Below are 15,632 nucleotides of genomic sequence, written 5' to 3'. Positions count from 1 at the left end.
AGTGGTACACAAGATAAAACCAATATGCTCATCTTACTCAGTTAAGCACTTCTTACAGCATCACTTCTACCTCTCTTTTCTATTACACTGGCAGAGTCAATAAGTCCGACATTAAGATGAAGTAGGTATGAGCGCGGAATGAAACACCTACGAGCGCAGCTCACTCGGGGCTGATCGTAGCAGCATATGGATAATAGCGAAGACAGTAGACATTCCAGGCAAATCGCTCTTATGTGTCGGCTATCACGTATCCCGTGTAGAAATATGAGAACTAAGTGGCAGACAAGTTAAATAACAAATTGATCATATTCTGCCAACGATGCTTCATGAAAGCCTCCGGGTCATGCCCATCAAGACTAAGTCCCAAGACACCCGTCTCCTCCTTCAGATGCTCCGATCGACCACAGCGAATATCCCAGTCGCGCATATACTTCTGAGCCACTTGATAAAACATCGGGGCCAAGTTCTGGCTCTGGCGTATCTCTCCGCGACGAACCCTTTCAACCGCGGTGGGCGCAGCGCACTCAAGCATGGTGGTGGTCACTTCACCAACCGTCGACGCCACATAAAGGCTACCGGCAGCCTGAACAATTCCCACAGTACCCGCGGCAAGATGGGCGAGACAAGTGTTGGCGGCGAAGTCGACCGGAATCTCGTCGAAGACAGAATCCATTTTAATCCCCTTGCCAAGCCGATCTAACCCATAGTCCGGGTCGGTTGCTAGGTTGTAGATTGCCGTATGTAATGGCATGCCTTCATTGTGCCCATAGAATGGATACGGGTCGCGAATGGCGGGCCCGATGAGAGTCGGCCGCACAATCAGGGTGTTGAACGGGAGATTGTCTTGCTTGAGAATCAATCTCTCCGCGAGGTACTTGCATAAGGCGTAGGGTGCCACAAAGTTGTCCGTGTATGCTGATTGTCCAGTACTGAGGATTTGTGACAGAACCTTCTCGGGGTCAGGATCTTCCTCCTCACATAGTGGATATATCCGTTCGTCGATGGTACCGTCAGGAAGGAAGCTGTTGACTGATGTAGATGATACGTGGAGAAACGTCTTCAGATGTCTGAAGTCACGAAGCAAGGTGAGTAGCTGCAGATGAGCTATACAGTTTGGCTGGATGCTGAGATGGAGTGGCTGCTGGAGCGAAATATCTGCCGCTGCATTTATCACCACGGTAACCTCCTCTTGGAGCTGTTGCAGATCGGAAGGCTTGAGCCCGAGGCTAGGCTTGGAGGTGTCTCCCACCATGAAATGGACACGATGAGTGTCTAGGACATTGTCGAATTGCTCCGCCAATGCTGCCTCCAGCTTGTCGAGTGCACGTTGCACGGAGCCACGACAGAGCAGGAAGATCTTCTTGGTGGGTAATTGCAAGGCGAGCTTGTAGAGAAGGCATCCTCCTAGGTTTCCTGTCCCTCCCGTTAGGAATACAACCTGGTCACGAAACCACTCGATTTGTGCGTTCATTTTACGGAATATAATGGTATCATCAATTGCTAGTTGCGTTGTTTGCCGTAGTAACCCGTATAGCTTGGCGGGCGGATGGAGAATGATAGGTAAATGTCGTGCTCGGGGGATTGCTGGTCCGTCTGAACAATGGTAAATGGTGTGAGAAAGAGGCGTGTGGTCATGCAATGTTCTTTATGGCAAAGGTAAATGTGCTACGCTGCAATATCGTGTCCTACATGGACCAGTGGGCCTTGTAACCAAGGGGCTGTTCTTCCGATGGAGGGATGCACGAGGGGTTGCACCCATAAAATGTAATCATAAGAAATGGATCAAATGGTCCCATTGTTCCCATCAGACAACTGCAGCAAACCAATAGAATGTTGAATATGCTGTACTACGGCTAGTAACCGGCATACACTTCCGTGTGAAGGAAGCGTGGGTCCACCGGATTGCGATCTGTATAATGCCCGGAACAGTAGACGGAAGGGAGTAGCTACGCAAGGGCTGGCAGACTACCATCTACGAAAGATGCATTGTCATTTGCATACGTAGTGTTGGTCACACCTTAGCTATAAGTCGCCAATGAGGTCCAGGGCGGGTTTGCACTTCAGAATATATCTCTCTCCGGGCAAACTGCTATGGTGTAGTCAAACCTTCCAGCGCTATCAGTACTAGATTTAAGATGGATAAACTGGAGCAAAAGAAGGAAACAAGGTGGAACATTGCTTTGAAGGCTAAGCAAGCGATAATAGAGAATTGAACATATGCGGAGGATGTCTTGTGCGTATCAATGAGTCAGTAGAATAGACTTTTGGTCGACATCGAAAACGTTGAATATACAATAAGAAGTGATATAGTGTCTACTATCTTGCGGCATCACCAACTATGATGTAGGCAGCCGGTTCCTTGTGCAACATATGTTTGGACAATATTTTCACACATGTGATGTGATGCAAGGATAGGAAGAGATACCAGGTGCTGCAGTGTAACAAATATGCACCCGTGTCAAAGGGGAAACTGGTAGGAGTTGTGTGTGTTGACACCACATCATAGTCAAAGAGGCAGACATGAAGTGCACTTTTTGTCAGACGTATGACAGATAATATCAGTCATGTCCTTTCGACTTGTATATAGCTGACTAGCACAACACAGCAGATAGTCGTTTGCAGCGCACCTGAGGGCTGACACTATCTTCAGGATACCTTGTTTCACTTGATCGAAAATGTTCTGGTCTGCAACCTTGATTTCAGTGGCCGCATTCTTCTCGGTCCTGGTATCCCAGCTTTATTGGATCATCTCCAGAGGCTACAGGTCCAGGAAGCTCTCCAGGCAATGGAATTGCGAGCCGGTATGTGCTTATCCGAGTGGACCGCTCGGTATCCATGTCTTTCGCCGAGCAAGTGCTGCCATCCGCGAAGGCCAAGCTGGGGCTACCCTGCATGAGGTTCATCAGGAGTATGGAAACACTCTGAAAGTGAATGTTGTGGGTCACGATGTTGTGGCTACTTGCGAACCGGAGAACATTCAGGCCGTCCTAGCTTCACAATTCTCCAGCTTCGGTTTATCCCAATGGCGTTATCCACAGTACCGGCCATTACTAGGGAAAGGCATTTTCACATCAGACGGGGCGGCCTGGGAGCACTCGAGGAAATTGTTACGCCCCCAGTTTACAAAAGGCCAAGTAGGTTGACCAGAAAAAAAAAAGGCTATTCACCTGACTTAGCTCACGCCATACATACTCGTGGCTAGATACCATCAATCGAATGGTTTGATTCTCATTCCCAGAATCTCGTAAACGCACTGCCGCCAGACGGGCATGCTTTCGATTTACAGCCGTTGTGCTTCCGACTAGCCCTCGACGCCGCAACGGGCTTGCTATTCGGAGAATCAATCAACTCTCTAGCTCAACCATATTCAAACCAGACCGGTGTCCCGGAAACGTCTGTGAGCGGAGAGAAGGGATTTGCACAGGCGTTCGATTACGCTCAAGATGTCCTTTTCTGGCGAAGCATCGCGCTCTCATACTACTGGCTGATCAACCCGAAGGGTTTTAAGGATTCCACTCGTACTGTCCACAAATTCGCAGAATACTACGCGGATAAAGCCATTGCACAGAGCCACCAAATTGACAGTACCAAGAGTGGGCACGACGAGAAAGGAGAGGGGAAGTACTGTTTCCTCCACGCACTGGCGGCGGAGAAACAGGATCGAGTTTTCCTGAGAGACCAAATGGTCAACGTTCTCTTGGCTAGTCGTGATGATGTTGCCAGCGTTCTCAGCTCAATCTTCTATCTCTTAGCGCGAGACCGTGTCGCATGGCGGAAATTGAAAGAAGAAGTCACCCGCAAAGTTGACCAGCACGCGGACAACATCTCTCTCAAGGATATACAGGGTCTTCCTTATCTGCGCGGTGTTCTGTACGAAGGTGAGTCATATTTGATATCAATACCCAATGTTTCCCATTGTCAATGTCTACATTTGACGCAATGTCATTAACGTCAGCTAAACATTCGGGACAGCACTTCGCCTGTTTCCTCCAGTGCCCATTAATGCCCGGGTCGCACAGGATGATACGACTATTCCCGTGGGAGGTGGCCCCGATGGCAGATCACCTGTCTTCATCCCAAAGGGGCAGACTGTCGTGTATTCGGTCTGGTGCCTCCACCGGCGTCCTGATATCTGGGGCGCAGATGCGGAGAGCTTCCGGCCGGAACGATGGGACGAACACAATCCGCCAGCGTGGGAATTTGTTCCTTTCAATGGCGGACCTCGAGCATGTGTCGGTCGTAAGTTGAACTACTTTGTAGAACACTACGCAAGCAAGCTCGTCACTAACATGGTATGAACAGAGCAATTTGCAATAACCCTCATTAGCCACCAGGTCTTCCGTCTCGTACAACACCTGGATGCCGTGGAGAGCGCCCAACCAGGGCCAGAAATGGGGCTCAACCCTCCATTGCGGCAGACGCTGACGATGTGCCATGAGCGTGGAGTGCACCTGCGCGTTCAGAGGACAAGGTCCTAGATGTAAGGAAGTGCCGAGTGTTCTGTTACCCAGACGGCATGGATGTTGACAACTTGCTTTGCCAATATATCTTGTTTATTGGAGGTTGCTGCCTTGATTAGTATCTAAGAATGCCAGATTCATCTTTTTTTTACATGATGTAATAGAAGTCGTAGGAATAAGATAAATCACCAGGGGTAATAAAGCTATGCGCCCCTGAACTCAAGGCATTTTGTATATTTGCCAAAAGGATCATGAAAGACATCCCAAAGATGCAGCATTATTGCCGTTCTGTTTTTCCTACATCTAGTAGATGCAAGGGGTGCGAAGTCCAGGATTCTACTTACACCGATCAATGCACATAAAAATGTATGCTTTCCATTCCCACATCATAGCAAGCAACGTGTTTTGGTTTATTGTTGCTCCCATCAACTCGAAGGAAAGAAGCACCTCTAAGCTCTCTACTTGCTCATCACTATGATGAATTACATTCCCTTAGTAGGAGCACTTGTTCCACGGTCTGCCAGAAAGCAATACCCGTCCACAGCGGACATGGTGCTGGAACTGAACACGATCACGGAATCCACGAAGGATATGACGGCCCAAATTGAACAGTATCAGGGCGGCCTAAGCAATCTGCTTTACTTGACCAAAGGCACATACAAGGTTTACGACAGCGCCATGAATGCCCAGAAGAGAGTCGCATCGACGCCGGCCAACCAGGAGCGCGGCGAGGAAGACCGAGTGTTAGCTGCGACATACGAAATAATGAACGCCCTCAACAACGCCCTCATTGCAACTTCAAGCAAGGTATACTAACTGGCAAGGTGCGATATTAAGGATGAATGCTAATGAAACTAGACAATCTTGATCAAGAAGATTCCCAGTGGATCATCGATTGTTCAAGCTGTACTACGTAAGATCCGTGAGGCGAAGGAAGGCTTGCAGGATGCGCTTCTCGGGCACTGCGCGAATGGTTTCACACAGGATATTCTGGACCTCTTCTGCGAGTTTGACAAAGGGTACACGGACCTGATGACAGAGTTGAGAGCTTAGCAAGAATTTACTCAAGGCAATGAAGCTGGAATTGAGAGTCGCTTCCCCGCTTCGTAGTCATACGCCGTATGGCTTTCTGCCAGGGTAGCACACCTGGTGTGAAGATCTTCAGTATAACAGTGTGGTTGTAGCACATTGACGCAGGAAGCATGACGAATGTCGGGACGGTGGTTACATGCACACAGGATTGACTGGTAAACAGATGCAGCGGTATCAGCTGGCGCTCAGGTTCTAATGTATGTTGAAATCAACCAGGGCCTTGCTGAAGAGTTAGGAGGTCTCTAGATGACGTAGGAGAATGAGAAAACGAACATCTGTACCGAGAGCAGGGCATTTGGGCCTTAACATTCACTGCTGCGCAAGGGCTGCCGCTGCTGGCGCTGTGAAACGTGCCGTCCGGGGCCCACATTGTGCTGTGCTACACATCGATATGGCACACAGCATGAGAGACATTCGTACAACTCTGCAATCAGGAGACCTATGCAAAACTCTCTCTCCAGAAGTGGAAATCGTAATCATGCATATTCCACGTCTTCAACAATTGTCTGTCACTCGGGCTACAGAGAGATATGTAGGCATTGTTAAAGCTATGGTTCCTTCCAAGATAGGGCAATTAACACTCTCAAACAACGTCTGAACTGGAATATTGGCAAATATGACCACTACCATGAACGAAAGAACCCTCTGTCGCGAGAGTGAATGCGCATCGGATGAACCCATTGCCATTGTGGGCCTGGGCATGAGGTTGCCAGGCAATGTGAACACCGCAGGCGAATTCTGGGATATGCTCGTCTCTGGAAGAAGTGGCCATGGCTCCGTCCCGCGCAGTCGTTATAACGCGGAGGCCTACTTTGACTCCTCCACTGCCCCGATGACGGGATATTTCCTGCACGAGGACCCATCATACTTCGATGCCGCGGCTTTCTCCATCGGTGCCAAAGAAGCCAAGGCCGTGGATCCCCAGCAACGGTTGCTCCTCGAAGTCGTGTCGGAGTGTCTCGAAAACGCCGGTGAAACCGGATGGCGCGGCCAGAAGATAGGCTGCTATGTGGGAACCTTTGGAGAGGATTGGCTGGAGATATCCCTCAAGGGACTAGAACCCCGTCCGGATCGTCGTCATGCCTTGGCTACCGGTACCTTTGCTTTGTCAAATCGTATCTCATACGAACTTGACTTTCGTGGGCCGAGGTACGAACTTGTCTAGCGACACAATGATTATTCACCCTGTAGGGCAAGCTGACTAGACCATAGTATGACCATCCATACTGGATGCTCCGCTTCGTTAATCGCTCTAAACGAGGCTTGCCAGGGGCTTCGATCCGGGCAATGCTCCGCTGCCATCGTTGCAGGAACGAATCTCATCCTGACCCCGACGATGACCAGCGTCATGAACCAAACCGGTGTTCTGTCGCTTTCGGGTACCTGTCGGACCTTTGATGCCGCTGCTGACGGATATGGGCGGGGGGAAGCCATAAATGCGGTCTACATTAAGCGCCTCAGAGATGCACTCCGAGATGGTGACCATGTGCGTTCGGTGATCAGGTCCACGGCCGTCAATTCTGACGGGAAAACGGCACATATCACCAATCCAAGCAGCACAGCGCAAGAGGCCCTCATACGCACTGCATATCAACAGGCGAACATTGATCGGATTTGCGACACGGGCTTTTTCGAATGCCATGGAACGGGTACGTCGGCGGGCGATTCGGTCGAGACAACCGTTGTCGCTAGTATCTTTGAGGGTCATAGCATCCTAATTGGCAGTGTAAGTAACTTCAAACATTAAAAACATTATTTCTCTACGGACGTCATCTGATTGGAACTCTAGGTCAAATCGAATTGCGGTCATTCCGAGGGAGCTTCGGGCCTCACCAGTCTCATCAAAGCAACCCTAGCTCTAGAACATCGCACCGTTCCGCCCAATATCAATTTTGATCAGCCCAATCCCAATATCCACAAAGGAAATGCAACAATTCATGTACCAGTCAAGCCCACCCCATGGCCGGCCGATCGTCAGGAACGAATAAGCATCAATTCGTTTGGTGTAGGTGGCGCGAATGCACATGTAATCCTGGAATCTGCAGCTGCTTCTGGTGTGCACGAGCTGCCTCCAAGAAGCTCAGACCATCCGAGCCTCCTCGTCGTCTCTGGTCACAATAAAGAGTCCCTACAGCGTCGTGTGGAGGACATAGTGAGTTATATCAATTCACACCCAACAAATCTCTGTGATGTGGCCTATACATTAGCATTACGGCGCGAGCATGGTAGCTACCGGGCATTCGCGGTAGTCTATCCGGACACACCGGCGGATTCATCCCAGTTCTACTCGTCTCTAAAAATGACTTCTCCTCCTGCGCCAACCTTTGTGTTTACCGGACAAGGTGCACAATGTGCAGGAATGGGCAAGAGACTTTTGGAAACCGAACCACTGTTTTATGAGGCGATAAAGAAGATGGACGATGTGCTTCAGGGGCTGCCAGAGCCTGCAGAATGGTCATTACTGGGTCAGTGACAATCTATATTCGGAGTGACCGAGCTGACATGCATATAGAAGAGCTATCGCGTGTTGGCATTGACTCGCGGGTGAATGAGGTTGAACTGGCTCAGCCATTGTGCACTGCTCTCCAGCTGGGCTTACTGCAGATCATGACACATTGGGGCATCCAACCAGGCGTCGTAGTCGGTCACTCCAGCGGTGAGATTGCCGCAGCGTGCGCATCAGGTGCTATCACAGTTGAATCAGCTATTGTGATCGCATTCTATCGTGGGAAGCTTGCCAAGTTGCAGGAAGGCTCGGGTGCAATGGCATCGGTTGGACTGTCTCCTGAGGAGGCTTCACCGTACTTGATCGACGGGGTGGTCATCGCCTGTGAGAATAGCCCTCAGAATGTGACAATCTCGGGAGAAAAGGAACAGATCACTAAAGTGCTGAACAATATCGCGACGGCGCTTCCGGGGACTTTTTGTCGAAGATTGCGAGTGCAGGTCGCCTATCATTCCCGTGAGTGTCTATATCATGATCCCCTACGGTCCTCACATCTCTGGCTGGATCGTGCAGGTAATTATATATACGTATATGTGCTAACTTTATAATTTTCACAGCTCAGATGGAATCTCTAGGTACCGCGTACGAAGCTGCTATAACGTCTTATGTAAATCCTGGGCCACAGATGCGACCAATGATGTCTACAGTAACAGGGGACATGATCACCAGCCCTTCTCAGCTTGGCCCAGAGTACTGGCGTCAGAACCTCCAGTCCCCTGTTCGCTTTTCAAAGGCAATAGAGGTGCTTCTCAAAGAAAGCACGGACGACAACCATATCTTCATCGAGATCGGACCCCATTCTGCCCTGTCGGGACCTCTGCGGCAGATATTCCAAGCTGCTCCAAAATCAACTCCGCGGTATATATCAACCCTGACTCGCAACGACGACTACCCACAGTCCCTTCTGCTTGCCACTGCTGGACATATATTCAATTCCGGATCCTCGGTGAACTTCTCAACCATTGTAGGAACAGGCCAAGTTCTTAGCGATCTTCCGCGCTTCCCATGGGCCCACACCGAGAAATACTGGTCCGAGGGTCGACCAAGTCGCGATTGGCGGCTGCGCTCCATGCCTCATCATGAACTATTAGGGCCACTCGTGATGGAAGCCACGCTGTTAGAGCCCTCTTGGAGGAACGTGTTGCGGCTGGACGATATTCCATGGTTGTCAGACCATGTGATTCACGGGGAAGTTGTCTTCCCAGCTGCCGGGTATATTGCCATGGCCGGTGAGGCCATCGCGCAGTTGAATACTCTGAATGAAGAACCAGACCTAAACCTCGAGGGCTACTCTATCCGAAACATCCGATTCGAGTCTCCCCTAATTATCGCCGAGGATGCTTCGGTCGAAGTCATCTTGAACCTCAGGCCGATTGAACTGGCGGACGGCGTCCCTTCTGAGTGGTACGCGTTTTCAATCTCGGCATACAACGGAGCACGATGGACGGTGCACTGCAAGGGGAGCGTGCGTGCGGGGAGTGACTATCCAGTTTCTAGCAAGTACAAGGAAGTCAGCGCGTTCACCCGAGTGGTGGAGCCATCACGATGGTATCGCACAGCTCGGAGTTACGGATTACAATATGGCCCCCAGTTCCAGCGGTTGCAAAACATAACAGCCGACCCCATTAGCGACGTCGCTGCTGCCACTGTATCCCAGCCGATGATCCAGAGACGCAGCCCCTACGCTCTTCATCCTGCGACTATGGACCAAGCCCTGCAGCTGATCGGGATAGCTGCATCCAGAGGAAGGTTGCACACCGTTTCTGGGGCCTATATTCCTGCTAGAATCGAGAGCCTGTTTGTGGCTGCTGGCACTCCGTTGGAAGTATCCTTCGAAGCCCGCACTATCAAAGACCAAGAGAAAGGGCAACAGGCGAGCATTATCGGTACCGCGGAGGGCCAAAAAATCTTCAGCCTGGATGGCGGGGTCCTCGCTGGTCTGGGGGGTTCCAGCAGGAAAGGTCCAGGTGACATTGACCTGATTTCGCAAATAAATTGGCAGCCAGATATTGATCTATTACCTCCGGATAAGCTCCTGCCTCCACGGCCTAATAGAAACCATGTTGCCGACATACGGGCTCTCGGGATCTTGGGTTTGATACATATCCTAGCCACAGCGGAACGTATAAATGAGATGGAGACATCGATCCCACACCTGCAGAAATGGAGAGCTTGGATACTTGCAGAAGCAGCTAAGATTCGAACGGGTGTGCATAAGAATGTGCATCCTCTCTCCCGCTGGCTTGAAGAAGTACAACCAGAGGAGAAGGATGTTCTTGTTCATATCGTGAAGGATATCCTGGGGGCTCTACCAACCAAAGAAGATAATACTCTGTCTATCGCAGAAGGAAACTTGCCGCCGTGGATCGAGGCACCCCCGGCTCATCTACTAGAGAGAATCTACAACCGCTTCGACAACATTTCAACCAAAATCCCACGTTCGGAAACTATTGAATGCATGAGAGCAGTTTACGAGCATGTTGACGATTTCATGTCGGGGAAATCCTCCCCAGTAGAGACCCTTCTTGCTAGCGACCGACTCGCAAGATTCTACGAGGACTCATTAATCCGGGAGACTGAGCTGACGGAAGTGTTTGCCTTGCTTGGGCATTCCAACCCATTGATGCGAATCCTAGAGATCGGCGCCGGAACTGGGTCTATGACCCAAATCGCCCTTGGTTCCCTGAAGACCGAAGCTGGTGCGCCACTATTCTCGTCGTATGTGTTTTCAGACATTTCCGCTGGATTCTTCACCACTGCCCAAGACAAGTTCAAGGGACAGGGCAACCTGGAATACCGAACCTTGGATATCACGCGTGATCCAACCGAGCAAGGGTTTGAAGCGCACAGCTTTGACTTGATCATTGCTTCCAACGTGAGTTAGATGCGCATAATGTTCTGTTTGATCTGACCATGAGCTAGGTGCTGCATGCCACCCCGAACCTGCGCGAGTCTTTGCTGAACACCAACAAACTGCTTGCCGAAAATGGGCGCTTTATGCTGCATGAACTGTGCTCAGGTAAGGGTCTGTCTGTCAGCTTCCTAACATATATTGCACGTTCTAAACACCAAAATACAGATACACCTTTCCCCGACTATATTGTAGTAAGTATTACTTGCATCACCTGCAAGTTCATGAACAGAACTAATCGTGATCCAGAGCGTACTGCCCGGCTGGTGGGTAGGCGAGAATGATGGACGCCCGGACAAGCCATATGTCTCAGAACATCGCTGGGACGAGGAGCTACGCGCGGCTGGATTCACTGGAGCCGAGGTCGTCGAGCGTGGCCTGGACGGTGCGCTACAGCTTTTGTTCACCATAATTTCCAGGCCTGCTTATGCGCCGCCAACGGACAAAGAAGTGACGATCTTATCCGGCACGCTTGATGAAAGAGGGTGGCCTGGTGAGGTGGCGGCATGCTTCCAAGAAAATGGCTACCAAGTCCACTGGACAACACTGAGCAGCCCGCCATGTGGCTCCCAAGTCGTGATCTCACTACTAGAAGCCGATGGTCCATACTTCAATGAGTCTTCTCAAGGAGCCTTTTTGGAATTACAACGCTTCGTGATGCAGAACAAAGAATGCAGGCTGCTGTGGGTGACGAAGCCAAGCACTCTTAGTTGTTCAGATCCCCATTTCAGTGTTGTTCACGGCCTAGCGCGCGTACTGAGACGCGAAATATCGTTTGATTTCTCGGTGTTTGAGATGGACTCGTTTGAGACGCCTGCTATCCAAGCCCTGGTAAACCTTGAGGGCAAGATTCGGCGGGCCCGTGAATTTCCGGACATAGATATGGATTACGAGTTTGTGTTAGATGACGGTGTTGTGCACACTGCTCGATCTCATCGCATGTCGCTGTCGCAGCAACTTCTGAGGCAGCCTGCAATGGACACCCCTCGAAAGTTAGGAGTCCAGCACGCTGGGATGATCAGTACTCTCCAGTGGGAACCCACTACGACTGCCCTGGAGTTGAAGTCCGGAGAAGTCGAAGTGGATGTACACTATATTGGGCTGAACTTCAAGGTAAACCCCTAATGAGTTCTGGTCCCATTGTTTTTCTGACATCGAAGCAGGACACCTTGCTCGCCATGGGTTTGCTAGGAACGCCGGAGGATATTGGCCTAGATGCAGCTGGAATTGTGCGTCGGGTTGCCCCTGATGTAACCGATCTAGTTCCAGGAGACCGTGTTGGCGCGGTAGGGTCCGGTATAGCCTGCAACCGCGTGGTTTTGGGTCGAAATGTTGTCGCAAGATTGCCGGACAGCCTTTCCTTGCAGGAAGCGGCTACCATGGCGACGGTATATTGCAGTGCAATATATTCGCTGCGGCACGTCGGAAACCTTCAGGAAGGACAGGTATGTTCATCAGCTATCAACTGACAGGAAGACGCGGGCTAACCCAACGAGTTAGTCCATCCTCATCCACTCCGCTGCCGGTGGGGTTGGTATTGCAGCAATCAATATTTGCCAGATGCTCGGTGCTGTGGTAAGTCGTTACTGCTCTCTTGATATCATACTACTTTTGCGGTCTGTGGTTAATAATCATCCGACGATGCAGATCTACGCGACCGTGGGGAATGAGGAGAAGGCGGAGTATCTGGTCAGGACGCATAGAATCCCCAGAGACCATATCTTCAACTCTCGTGATACATCATTCGTGAGGGACGTTATGGATGCAACTGATGGACGCGGCGTTGATATCGTCCTCAATTCCCTGGCTGGCAAGCTGCTGCACGCATCCTGGGACTGCGTTGCTGACTTTGGGAAGATGATCGAACTTGGGAGACGGGACCTGTTATTGCACGGCATGCTTCGTATGAGCCCATTTCTCGAAGACCGCTCGTTCCATGCGGTATATCTGGTGAAGGTCGCTAGGGATCGTCCAGATCTACTGTCAAGGTAGGGTAGAACACATCCTGTCGATCTGTCAATCGCACAATACTGACATACCCTCAGTATGATGAAGGAAGCCTATGAGCTGATCGAGACAGGCCGCATCCGGCCTATTCATCCCATCCAAGTTTTCGAGACCACGCAGGTGAGGGAGGCATTCCGGTACCTACAAACGGGTAAGCATATGGGAAAGGTGGTGATCCGGATGACACCAGACCCAGCAGAGCTACCATATGCACCCACCAAATCCAAGGCTTGTTTTCCGTCACATGTGTCGTACCTAATTGTGGGTGGTCTCGGTGGCATCGGACGCTCGGTGTCCAGGTGGCTTGTTGAACACGGGGCTCGAGAGATTGTATATTTGTCAAGATCAGCTGAGAGCGACGACCACCTGGGCTTTCGAAGAGAACTTGAAGTTCAAAGTTGCCGGGTTACCTGCGTGACTGGGACTGTTACCGACCTCGATGATGTCAAGCGAGCAATCGGACGGTGCGTGAACCGTCTTGCTGGTGTCATCCAGATGGCACTGTATCTGCAGGTATGCCGCTTGTTTCTCCGTCACTCAAAGAATGAGAGACTAATTTCCGTCCGGTAGGACCGAACCTTTGAGCATATGACTCCCGAAGAATGGGATGACGGGCTAGCTCCCAAAGTCACCGGCACTTGGAACTTACACTCTGCCACCCAAGAAATGGACCTGTCGTTCTTCGTCATGTTTGGCTCGATTTCGGGTTCCGCAGGGTCCCTGGGTCAGGCTAACTATGCCGCCTCCAACACCTTCTTAACCGGGCTAGCCAGGTATCGGAGGCAGCGTGGTCTAGCAGCGTCCGTCCTAAACCTTGGTCCGGTTGAGGATGTAGGCATTCTCAGTCAGCGGGCAGACTTTGCCCATACGACGAGCGTGGCCTCCGTTCAGCCTATCCCGGAAGGGGTGATGCTTGACACGATTCAACTGAGCATTGAAGACTCTCGTCCGGACTCTTCATCCTCTGGAGTATGGGATGTCGGTATTTCCGACAATTTGAGCAAGGACGAGACCACCTTGCTGATGAGGCTCTGGGGGCGTGATGCCCGCTATGCTATGCACACCAACTTGGGCCAATCGTCGTTGGAGCAGGACACAGACGGACCCGAGCATCGGTTCCGGGACTTTGTTAACCAGGTGCATCAGGACCATTCACTCCTGAATGATGTCGAGGCGATTACCGCATTCAAGCAGGCTTTGATACAAATAACCGCAGGAACGATCGCCAGCGGGCAACAGTTGACGGATGAAGAGGCTGCCGGTATTGCAATCGACTCGCTTGTGGCGATTGAGATGAGAAACTGGGTGCGACGAGCCATTCATCTCGATATTCCACCTTCCGAAATTACTAAGGCTGGCACGTTGGGAGTACTGGCTGATCACATCGTTAAGCTCTTGAGGGTGCAGTACAAGTTGGGTAATGATGGCGAGTGAACTAATGGCCAGTGGTTGGTCATTCTGATCTACCTTTTTATGAACAAGGCTCATTCTAGTACCTGCTGTCGATCAAGTCAAATCGTAATATCCATGCACTAGTATCATTTAAAGAAGGACTATTTTGTGACCGTTTGTGGGTGACTTGCGCTTGGATATACGAATCCATAGCATACTAACAAGTCTATGCTGGCAACGGGTGGGTTGCACGCCACTTCCTCCGTTGATCCCATGCAAGGAAGGCATGTTCGTGATCACCTTCATCTGCCTATTGAATGAGATTCCGTTCATCAATAATGTAGGAACAAGGAAGGTGGTATAAGCAGTCAGCACTGTTCCTTCCCCAGATATCCCGAAGTTGGGAAAGCAGGATGAGATGCGGATGCGTAGGACGTAGACACCATCGTAGAACCATCACCTCCCCCCGCTAGCAAGAATACTCCTTTTTTTTTTCTCCCCCTTTCGAAGAAATAAGACTCATCAAACATCGAACATCTCTCCCTCCCCCCTCCTCAAATAATGTCGTTTTTTGATACCCCGCAAGGGGCATTTGCGCTTATTGGTCTCGCCCTCGCGGCGATGTTGTTCGGCGCTTGCGCCGGCTTTGGTTGTTTTTGGGTCTGGTCGCGGCCTGGCTGGGGGTATGTCTGAGATTCATCCATCCTGTGATACTACTGTCTATCCATTGCTGGAGTTAGGCTAATCAGATGCCATGGATACTAGCAGGCGTTCCCCCTTTGTGGGGAAATTCCAGCCCCAATCCCTCCACGAGCTGGAGGAGGCCCTGCGGATCGTTGAAGGACCTCGTGAGATACCCCATTGCCAAAATACATGAGGAATATGCCGTACTAACATGGCGTTTCCTCAGGCAAGTAAAGGGGCATATGGAGCCAGTCTGTTCTTGTATTTCTTATTTTATAGTTTTATTTTCTTTTGTCTTGTTCACGTTCCAAGGGACTGTCAATATATCTTAGCTAAATAGTCTTTATCAAACATATTTATTAGCATGACCACTACATATTCTCTCACAGTAAGATAGTAATCAAGTAATTCCCTTCCGCAGATGTCTAGGTGAAAAGTAGGTTGTCAATGATGAGAGAAGCATCCCTATTTCATGGATACCTATCATGTCAAGGTCCCCTTTGGCCGTCTACAAGGGGTGTGGCGGCTGCACCTCCATCATCTTCCGCAGGGAGCCCATCGCCTCACCGAAGGACCCCGG

At 50.6% G+C, this 15,632-nt stretch overlaps 4 protein-coding genes across 4 annotated transcripts; 3 read left to right on the top strand and 1 right to left on the bottom strand.

The window, feature by feature from the left end:
- Positions 1-271: 271 nt before the first annotated feature.
- Positions 272-1,471, bottom strand: ASPBRDRAFT_59749 (uncharacterized protein; the record flags this gene model as incomplete). The annotated part of the gene is made up of 1 exon (XM_067628108.1): positions 272-1,471. The coding sequence occupies one exon, from the start codon at positions 1,469-1,471 to the stop codon at positions 272-274; it is 1,200 nt and encodes a 399-aa protein (XP_067473589.1).
- Positions 1,472-2,675: 1,204 nt separating this feature from the next.
- Positions 2,676-4,478, top strand: ASPBRDRAFT_138008 (cytochrome P450; the record flags this gene model as incomplete). The annotated part of the gene is made up of 4 exons (XM_067618952.1): positions 2,676-3,134; positions 3,203-3,878; positions 3,973-4,239; positions 4,303-4,478. 4 exons carry the CDS (start codon positions 2,676-2,678, stop codon positions 4,476-4,478), a joined length of 1,578 nt encoding a protein of 525 aa, XP_067473588.1.
- Positions 4,479-4,934: 456 nt separating this feature from the next.
- On the top strand, positions 4,935-5,276 carry ASPBRDRAFT_59747 (uncharacterized protein; the record flags this gene model as incomplete). Its single annotated transcript, XM_067628106.1, has 1 exon — positions 4,935-5,276. The coding sequence occupies one exon, from the start codon at positions 4,935-4,937 to the stop codon at positions 5,274-5,276; it is 342 nt and encodes a 113-aa protein (XP_067473587.1).
- Positions 5,277-6,168: 892 nt separating this feature from the next.
- On the top strand, positions 6,169-14,410 carry ASPBRDRAFT_138029 (type I polyketide synthase; the record flags this gene model as incomplete). Its single annotated transcript, XM_067618954.1, has 14 exons — positions 6,169-6,701; positions 6,765-7,278; positions 7,342-8,017; positions 8,065-8,514; positions 8,616-10,648; positions 10,697-10,933; positions 10,981-11,077; positions 11,138-11,163; positions 11,219-12,082; positions 12,133-12,414; positions 12,470-12,544; positions 12,617-12,957; positions 13,015-13,489; positions 13,547-14,410. 14 exons carry the CDS (start codon positions 6,169-6,171, stop codon positions 14,408-14,410), a joined length of 7,467 nt encoding a protein of 2,488 aa, XP_067473586.1.
- Between the last annotated feature and the right edge of the window lie 1,222 nt (positions 14,411-15,632).

The sequence above is a fragment of the Aspergillus brasiliensis genome (assembly GCF_001889945.1).
Source record: "Aspergillus brasiliensis CBS 101740 unplaced genomic scaffold ASPBRscaffold_21, whole genome shotgun sequence".
NCBI classification, from domain to species: Eukaryota; Fungi; Ascomycota; class Eurotiomycetes; order Eurotiales; family Aspergillaceae; genus Aspergillus; species Aspergillus brasiliensis.
Note: the sequence above shows the minus strand (reverse complement) of the source record. Positions and strands in the feature narration are given on the sequence as shown.